This window comes from Penaeus chinensis, chromosome 28, assembly GCF_019202785.1.
Source record: "Penaeus chinensis breed Huanghai No. 1 chromosome 28, ASM1920278v2, whole genome shotgun sequence".
Taxonomy (NCBI): domain Eukaryota; kingdom Metazoa; phylum Arthropoda; class Malacostraca; order Decapoda; family Penaeidae; genus Penaeus; species Penaeus chinensis.
The window spans coordinates 11,557,239-11,567,390 of NC_061846.1; the positions used below are offsets into that span (position 1 = coordinate 11,557,239).

At 39.0% G+C, this 10,152-nt stretch overlaps 1 protein-coding gene across 1 annotated transcript in view; it reads left to right on the top strand.

Annotated features, from left to right (window-relative positions):
• Positions 1 to 7,267, top strand: part of LOC125040237 — an 8,239-nt gene extending 972 nt beyond the window's left edge. The window contains exons 2-3 of the mRNA XM_047634791.1: positions 6,230 to 6,415; positions 6,595 to 7,267. Coding sequence (XP_047490747.1) covers positions 6,230 to 6,415; positions 6,595 to 6,828 — 420 coding nt within the window. The 3' untranslated portion in view covers positions 6,829 to 7,267. The remainder of the gene's footprint in view (positions 1 to 6,229; positions 6,416 to 6,594) is intronic.
• Positions 7,268 to 10,152: the final 2,885 nt, after the last annotated feature.

Genomic DNA, 10,152 nt, shown 5'->3' on the forward strand with positions numbered 1-10,152 from the left:
TCTTGGAATTCATTGGAAGTAATGAATATAAAGGTCCAATTTCAAACTCTAGTATGAAACTGTTAATTGCAGTTATACTTCATCAGAGAGAGTAAAACAAGAGAAGGAAAAGAAAGTCAACAGCTCAATGGATATACATGTGACGGGTGTGCTAAGAGAGAAAAAGAAAATTCTAGACAAACAGTTAACGAATAAATCATATATTCTATAATTCACTTATATAGTCAAAATATTTGCAAGATACTACGACAGCAATGGTACGCAAAAGATATATCAAGCACACGCAGAATATAAAAAGTCAATAGAGTATTGATGTGTCACACAGTTACAGCCTTAAGCTAGTGGCACAGAGAAGTAAGTTGCTGGAGGAGGCACGGATCCTGTTTAATTCTACAGACAAAATATTCAGCTTCTATTCTAAAAGGGTCTTTAGAGTTGCTAAATAGGCCTAGTTTGTCCAGCCAGCCGTTAGCAGGATTGTCTGATATGACCGACTTTTCCATGTGAAGAGCAATTATTAAATCATTTAATATATTTTCACATCGCTCTACCACACTAACCAAGTCGTCCTCGACTTGCAAAGGAAATGTGTACAGCAAGGAAACGATATTTAACAGAAAATGGGAATCCGTGATGAGCGGGCTCTGCGAAAATCGGAAAGGAGAGACGGCACACCGAAGTAAGAGTTCGATCGACAGTTAGGGATCATGCGGCTGCACAGCACTGGTGGGCTTCAAGGTGAAGGGTGTGGTTTGCAGGGTTGACACATCTGGTTGATGTGCCGTCTGCATATATCTCCATAAATCGGAAGTATAAGGCGTAGCAAGCAGTGGTGTGGAAGGTGTATGATTACCATGAAATATGAGGTCCCTACCTTTTGAGTATCCACTGATATAAATAGCATATAGTGATATACGATAAAGAGCAAAGTATGTGCTACTAAGTGTTAAATCATCAAGAGCAGACAGAGAAAATACTACTAAGTATTATATATCATTATCTATTATCTATGAACGAATTATATATCTTAAAATACTATTGACGATGATTTCATGCAATATAAAGAAAAACAAACTTAATCATTCACGAAATAAGGAATAAAATGTCCCTGTGGCTTGCGTCCTTCTCGTAGCAACACATCGATGCAATTGCAGTATCGTAGCCAGTCAATACAGGAGTAAGGTAATCGTGGGAGTATAAAATGGACGATCAGATTACTGCAACATCTGTCAAAGTAGTCGTGAATGAGACATACGAAAATACATGGATTCAGAAGAGTTAGTAAAACTGATAAAAATGAGGATGTGAATTAACCAAGGAGAGCGAATCCATATAAAATAGATGATAATAAAATGGGGTTATAAGTGAATGGCCAACTAAAAAGGTATAATATTATAAGTAATATATATATATATATATATATATACATACACACACACACACATACATATAGTAAAATATGTGAGGAATCATATCACAAAATGCTTTAGACAATGCCAGGTATTCAGGTGATGAGAGGGGCCTAGACGATGCCAGAGTCAGGTCATTGGTCTGCAGTATAATGTTATTAATCATTCGTTAATTATATGAGTATCAAGATATAGTACTTCGTGAATGATAAATAGTATGCTATATCAAGATACTCGTATATCAACAAGACATTCAAAGAAATAATTCATGACTGACAATCATTTGCAAAATAACGAAAGTAAGTAATGAAGCTGGCGGTCTTTTCGTGAATTCTATAATAAGCACAGCCAATGTGGCTAAGACTGGAGCCAATGGAAAGAAATGAAAACTATGAAACGAATTGAATGATTACTCTTGTTTGCAGAACCTAAATCTCATCTTATTGGGAATTCCCACAATAAGCACAGCCTTCGTGGCTAAGGCTTGAGCAAACAGAAGGTTGGTGAGTGTCAGTCAGCTTCCGGACTGCACACCTCTGTCAAAATAAAACGGTGGATATAACATATATTATGTGACCGGAGTCGAAAACCGTCTTCTAATGGTTTTGGCGTCTTGGGATTATGCAGAGATATCTGCAAATATATGTGTGTCCTCAAACAAGATTACATATATTTAATATGCAGTAACTGCAAATATTAATGCATGTAAGTAATAATCGTGTAAGCGTAATTTCTATGATCATTCATAATGTGATGGTGCGACCTCCGAAAATTTCAGGGATGTCTTGAGTTTACCTGAAATGTAATGTCTACATGAAGAATAATATATAATTTGCAAAATGTAGGCGTTGATTGCTAAGAAAAATTCCTTGAGTAAAGTAAGGATGGACCGCAGCGGTTAAATGGATCTCTTTCTCTAATGAACTGCAGTAAAGGGGCTGTTGTGCCGAGATCAGGGTATGAAATATCTTTTTTCCTTATCAGTTCGTCGTAGTTAAAGGTTACCATAGTTTCCCCGGCCATGATCGTCTTTATATGGTATGGTTTTACGACCACAGCAGAACGAGGTGGAAATTCAGAGTCTGGTCTATAAGCTAAGTGAGCCGAGTTCCATCTGCAAACACCCGAACCCTTTTCACTCTAGCATGCTCGACTCCGCACCAAATATAAACATCAACATGTCTCACGGACTGCATTATCTATCGGACACGAACACACGCACAGACACATCATTCTCCTTCCCCCCTTCTCCTCTTCTATTCACTGCCCTTTACTTTTCCTGTCTCTCCTCCCTAACTACCTCCTTTCCCGTCTCTCCTCCACCTTCCTCTCATTCTGTCTGTCCTGGAATTTCTTCCTCTCAGCATGCTACAGAATTTAATGCACGAATTTCATCACATTACACACACACCACCCTGTTCATCAAAGCATCACATGTGATGATTTGGCGCACTTAGTCGCGCGGGAGTCTAAAGTAATTCCGCCCTTCCATGATGTTCTGGTTGATGTGACGGCCTCGGCAAGTCAAAACGGTACATTTTTGGTCCTCCCTGCAAATTGTCGTATAAAAAGGATGTGTGTTCTTCCCTCTCAGTACACCTTGCGGGAGGGGAGTGCACAAGTCCATGTGATGAACTTAACACCTACTCCATTGTCGATTGAGAGTGGCGTTAAAGTAAAAGAATGCAAAGTCACGGATCTCCTGATTGCTGAATCGGAGCTTTCCCTGTCAGTTTTCACTAGCGCTGTTTCTTCTACTTCCCCGAGTTCAGCTTACCCATTCGCTGCAGCATTAATAAATGCTATGCAGGGGCCATCAACTCCTCGATATTTTGCCGACCAAGGACTGTGTGTTAGGCAAACCACATATGATTGAACATCCTATCACTCTAAACCTGGAGCTAAGCCTGCGCATATTCCAGCATACAAAATCCCGCACAGCAGGCGTCAGATTCTGAATGAGGAAGTGCACGGCATGCTGCAGCATGGGCTACGTCGTAGCCCATAGTCATCGCCGATGCTGCTGGTACTGAAGCATGGGTTTCGTCCTGTTTGCGATGGGCGGCGTCTAAACAAAATGTCCGTTCCATCACCTTTCCCATTCCCAATCTTCGCCAGCTCTTGCAAGACATTGATAGGAAGAGTATGATCTTATCTTCGACTGATCTGGCGAAAGGTTCCTTCAGATCCTCCTGACAGAGGTCAGCCGACTTTACACTGCATTATCGATTTAGACGACATTTTGGTTTGTTCACCTTTGATCAGTTACGTTTGGATTTCCTCGGTCACTCGGTTAGTGCTGCAGGTATTGCCTTAATGACGCAAGGTAACAGCTATCAGTATGTTCCTCATTCCCCCTGATGTAACACGGGTAAAGTCGTTCCTAGGATTAGCAGATTTTTATAGACCGTTCAGCAAGGATTATGGGAGGATCGGTGCACTGTTGACACATCTCAAGAAAGATTTCCCCTGGCGCTAGGAAGAGGAGCAGGTCAATGCATTTTCAAAGTTAAAGTATTGTTCATTTGCATCCCATCGGGTTTCCAAGTAGGGTAGTAGGTCTCCGACAGGGAAATGTTAGGGATTGTATGGGCTCTTAAGTACTTCCGAGATATTATACTAGGGTACAAGGTCATGGTTCACACGCTCACATCGTTGCTAGATTTCGATGTGACCTTCATGTATATTTAGGGCCGTGCAAAGGTCGTGGCCGACATGTCATGAGCGCCCATTAAGAGACCTCAGCCTATGAGGCGGGATGACGCTGCAGACTTCCCTCCTTCATTTAGCTTACTTTCCTCAGACGTTGTGAATAGTGCTGTGGAAGAGCGGTGTAACATCCAAATGCTGATAAATTCACTTTGCGAACCCAAGGGCACGCATCTTGAGAAAGAAGCAGCTGTCCAGCAAATGTGGCCCACGCCCTAAGCAAGCAGGCAAACATCCTCGCTTACGAGAAGTAAGCGAGGATGGCATGAGAGGCCAGTCTTGACCCGTGCGTACCTCCCCCCCTTCGTCTATAGAAGCTCGTCACCGCCACGACTCTACCATACAAAGAACTTCTCAAACTATGTGTCTGTTCCTGACAATAAAGTGGCTAAACAGATACTTAGTTTTCCTCTGGACCTGCCTGTAACTTAAATCAGAGACCATTACACACACACACACACAGCCTTTTTTAAAACATTTCCGAAACCCCTAACAACCTGATACACTCTGATATTGGCTCTTTATATATATATATATATATATATATATATATATATTTATATACATACACACATATATTTGTATGTATATATCTGTGTGTGTGTGTGTGTGTGTGTGTGTGTGTGTGTGTGTGTGTGTGTGTGTGTGTGTGTGTGTGTGTGTGTGTGTGTGTGTGCGTGTGTGTGTGTTTTATATATGTTTATAAAAACACATACACGCACACAAATACACACACACGCGCGTACGCACGCACACACACACACACACACACACACACACACACACACACACACACACACACGCACACGCAAACACACACACACACACATATATAATATATGCATAGATAGATAGATATATAGATATAAATATATATGTATATATATATATATATGTAAATATGTATATGTATGTGTACACACACACACACACACACACACATACACACACACACACACATATATATATATATATACATATATATATGTGTGTGTGTGTGTGTGTGTGTGTGTGTGTGTATGTGTGTGTGTGTAAGTATACACACACATAAATATATATACTTATATATATGTATATATGTATAAATGTAAATCTCTTTTTCTCTTTCTTTCTTTCTATCTCTCTCTCTCTCTGTCTCTGTCTCTCTCTCTCTCTCTCTCTCTCTCTCTCTCTCTCTCTCTATATATATATATATATATATATATATATTTATATGGAAGAAAGCAGATTGTAAATAAAGTGACCTGTTGCTCAAGCTTATAGTGGGACTTTGCATAGTATAGTAATTGTATAGTGACAGGACGGGGTCATGGGAAAGACTGGAAATGTGCAGTGATCCATAAGCATCATTGTTATTCATCTTTGTTATTCATTTTTGGTCCCACTGACAATATTCCACTTCAAAGTTATGAAACTAATGTGAAAAATAAACTTGACCGCGTAGAGGTCTGTGTACAAGGAGGGTGCAAGACAGTTTTTTAGATAATATTCTGTATGAGGCAGTGACGGTATCACCTAAAAATATTAACATCCAGGTTATTTGTGCCAAAGATTCTTCTAACTTGAAACTTACACTTTAGATATCCTCCAGACTGCTAGCCCTATTTGAAACTCACTCCAATGCTTTTCTTCAACCTTGTACCAAACAGCTGAATCCACATATTTTTCCAAGCTGGTATCTGTGATTTGAACTGCATAGATTTTCACCACCCTGGTTATCTTAGCCTAGAAACTTACTTTGTAAAATTTCTCCTGCCTGGTAACAAATTTGAAACCCAATTTGAAGGTTTCTCCAAGTTAGCTTAAACAATGTAGATAATATCAAGTTGCCTGAAACTCATTCTGATATTTTCGCCAGCCTCTTGACTCAAACTTAAAAATAATTTTGCATATTCTCGCCATTCTGGTAACTGAAACAGGAAACTCATTCTGTACAATTTCCACATCATGGCTGTTCCAACCAGACACTCATTCAGGATATTTCCCTGATCCTGCTTGCTCAAAATTGAAACTTATTCTGCAGATTTTCACCATTCTGGTAGCTCAACTTAAAACTGGATATACAGATTTTACTTCATCCTGGTAACTCAGACTTGAAATTCCTTCCACAGATCTTCTCCAGCCTGGTAGCCCTGACCTTCCTGGCGTTCCTGGCCACACTTTTCAACAGCATCTATTACGTGATCATCAGCTTTGGCAACTGGGCCATGTTCTACGGCGGGGGCCTTTCATACGTGGCCACGGTGATTTGCCTCTTTTACTTGCTTTGCGAGCGGGCCGATGCGCTCAGGAGGGCTGTGAGTTGGTCGATAGATCATTTATTCATATTTATACTCATTTGCCATATTAAAAGTGGATTTGTTAGTGTCCAGGGACCAAAATGTGTATCTGTCCTGTTGGTTAATCCCATTGCACTTCACTGATTCATATTAGTGAAATCATGTTTTCTGATTAATATTTAGCCTTTTCCACACAGCACGGCATGGTAGAGGACGCAATTCTCGACCTCCAGCACCACCCCGACACGGTTACCGATGACATGAACCGCCTCCTCAGCCTCTCACTCCACCTCAAGAACAATCCTGCCTACATCTCCGTCGGGGGCGTGAGCGGCCTTGGCCTGAGCACTCTGGTCGCGATGGTGAACGTGGCACTGACTTATACCGCCATTTTGTTCCAGTACCGTCCCGCTTCGAGGAAAGATCAGTAATTATTTCTCGAGGAAAGATCAGTAATTCTTTCCAGAATTTGATTATTTTTCCTCCTCTCTTCATCTGCTTATTATTATTTTTTTTTTCTATCGTTCTTTCCTTAAAGTTCAACTAGATGAAATTCCAATCCACTGTTGTAGCAGCAAGTGATGAAAGAGCAACTAATACAATTTAAAATCAACTGAAAAGCATATAAAAGCCCCATCTGCACGCACGGATAGTGTCGTGAAAGCGTGGCTTCGGCAACACCCCGAGATTTCGCTGTGCCACCTCTACCATATCGCAAATCTCAATAAATAAGTATTAATATATTTTTATCGCGAACATACATACGAGTTAAATGTTAAATCTTTTCTTTTCTTTTACGCCATTTAGTTATCGCATGCTGTAGCAAATTTAATCATACCTCACACACAGGCATTAAATAAATTGTAAACTCACGATTATATTCAGATTTTTATTTAAATTGCCCACTATTATTATCTGTCAAATAATTAATCAGTAAAAGAAACATCCTACCAATGCAATACATTTGCTCTGTAAATGCAAAATGTATTTTTTATGGTATAGGCAAATATTACAGTTGTTATCGTCAATAGTGTACCTTCACAAAACGTCATGAAATATAAAACAGTCCAAAATTGTGTGTCCACACACAAACACTCACACGCACTCATAAACTCATAAAAAATAAATAACGGGATGTATAAAGATGCATTGTTGGCAAGTACTTGCAAGTACCGACAAAATATTGATATTCAAAAATAGGAAAACACTACACATCCACTTACTTTGGTCATGGGAAGTTCTGCCTGACCAGACAGGTTGTTTATAATACATGAATATCCCTGAAAGGCACAATGTCCCTGGTATTATTAGTGATACCTTTAGTATAACATTAATGAAACTACACAGAGATTACAGAAAATGATTCACATATGACCTGCCTTGTATAGCTAATGGAATATCGACAATTTAACAGGGTACAGTATTTGTACGAGGAAAAACTTGTGCATCTTTCTGATATAACATATCTATGCCTCTCTCTCTCTCCCTCCCCCATTCTCTCTCTCTCTCTTGCTTCCTCATTTCCTCTCTCTTTTTGAGTTTGTCTGTCTGTGCTTGTCTACCTCATTTTTTTTTCTCTCTGGCTTGCATACTCCCCCCCCTTACCCCTCTCTCTTTTGTTTCCTCCTTCTTGTGGATCTTTCTGATATAAGCTATCTATGCCTCTCTCTCACTCTTGTTCTGTCCACCCCCTCTCTTTCTTTCTGTCAGTTTCTCTCTTTTGCCTCCTAACTTCCTCTCTCGGTCTCTCTCTTTCTTTGTATAGCTGACTCTTTTTAACTAATTTTCCCTTACTCCCCTCCCCCCTCTCTCGTTTCCTCACTCCCTCCTCTCTCTCTTTTTCTCTTCCTTCCACCCTCACCACTCCCATTTATCTTTCTCTCTGATTCTGGTCGTCGGTTAGCAAGTAGTGTAAATATTTTAGATTAGCTGAAAACTGGAATCATACAAAGATAGAGCATATACCTTCCCCAAATACTCTGAATCAGTAAGACCCAAGAGCATCGTAATAATACCAACCGTTTAGTTACAGGTGAACCAACGTCCGCGGGAAGAGGTATCAGTTAAACAACAATCGCCAGGGATGATCCAACTGTCGGTAGTTCAATCAAATTGCCGATGTGCATTCTGTCGGTTGTACGGTCACAAAGGCAAACATTAACTATTATAGTAAATAGGAATTTGGCCAAGAAGACGGTGCCGATGGTATACGTGCACTGAATAAGGATCTCATAAATACTGTCTATATATATATCCAGTCACTCTTCTATTACACGGAGAAAATAAAAATTCTGTTCATTTTAAGATATATTGATATTTTATGCATCACTGAAACATGTCTCCTCCCAAGTATAGGGGATTCTATAGTAAACCTCTCTCTTTCTTTATTAATATTTACCTTTGTGATCATGGTCGGGGGAGAGTGTGCGTCTATATCAAGGATGACTTCAAGGCGACAAAGCTTAGCAAAGTAGAAGGTATTGAGATTATACGGACAACAGTACAATGAAGGAAACTTGTCTAGCAATGTTATTTGCACTTATCGACATCCTCATACCCATGTCACGTCACTTTACTATATTTCTGATTGTTTTATGACCATTTGTTTGTGCAAGAAACCCGTCTTCACCCTGAGTGAATTCAAACATAAATTGCAAACATCAGCCAATAAAGTTAGCAAATTCATTAAGAATATGAAGCAGACTCAAGCCGTAGTGTAACCAATTCAGATACCCTCCTCCTATGCAACTCTTATAGACCTCATGATAACAATTAAACTAGACATCATTACTAGTTTAGAGGTGGTTCCCAGCTCGGCGACAGATCATCAACTCATATCTGCAATACTGGTTATATACAAACCGAAAAACCAACTAGTGTTGAATGTCATAAGAACCGTAAATCAGTACGAGATGAAGTTCATCCCTTAATAATATTCTTCAAACTGACGATATTGATTTATGCAAGTCAAAATTTAACCAATCCTTCCCTGAAATGTAGGTTAGGTTGTTTTACACCCGGAGTATAAGTTCGGTTATGCCAGTTTATACCAACGGTATAAAATGGGATCGTTTAGAATATACTCCCCAAGGCCAGAATATACCCCTTCCTTTTGCATGTAACAAGTTCATTACTATACTGCCAGAATATAATGGCTGGTATTCATGCCGACCATGCACTGATTTCACAACTGAAGATATTCCTTGTGCATTGAATTCTCCAGGTCACCATATTAAACTTCAACTTGAAATATCTATTTTGATTATCAATCACAATTAAGATAATAATTGTCATTATCAACATCATTATCGTTATTAAATAAGTTTTATTCTGGTCAGTACCAAGTGAACATTCAAGATAACGGTGGTGGTCAGAATGTTTTGCAAATATAAAGCACATATTTATGGGGTTCATTAAAGCAGAATGTCTTTATTCATATAATTTTTGGACGAAGGCTTACTTAGTCAAAAAAAAAAAAAAAAAAAAAAAAAAAAATGAAATTGTTCATTCGTAAATATATATCCATATATATGTATATAAATTATGCTCCATTATTGAGTCCTACAAGTACATGCCCTACATTTGCAAAACATTTCCAAACACTGTGCCTTTGAATGCTATTTGAATGTTTACCTGTTATTTAGCAATACTACTAATTATAGTAACAATGTTTTAAATTGACATGCAGTACATGATAATGATAATGATGATGATGATAATGATATTTATAGCAATGATAAGAGTAATGTTAATAA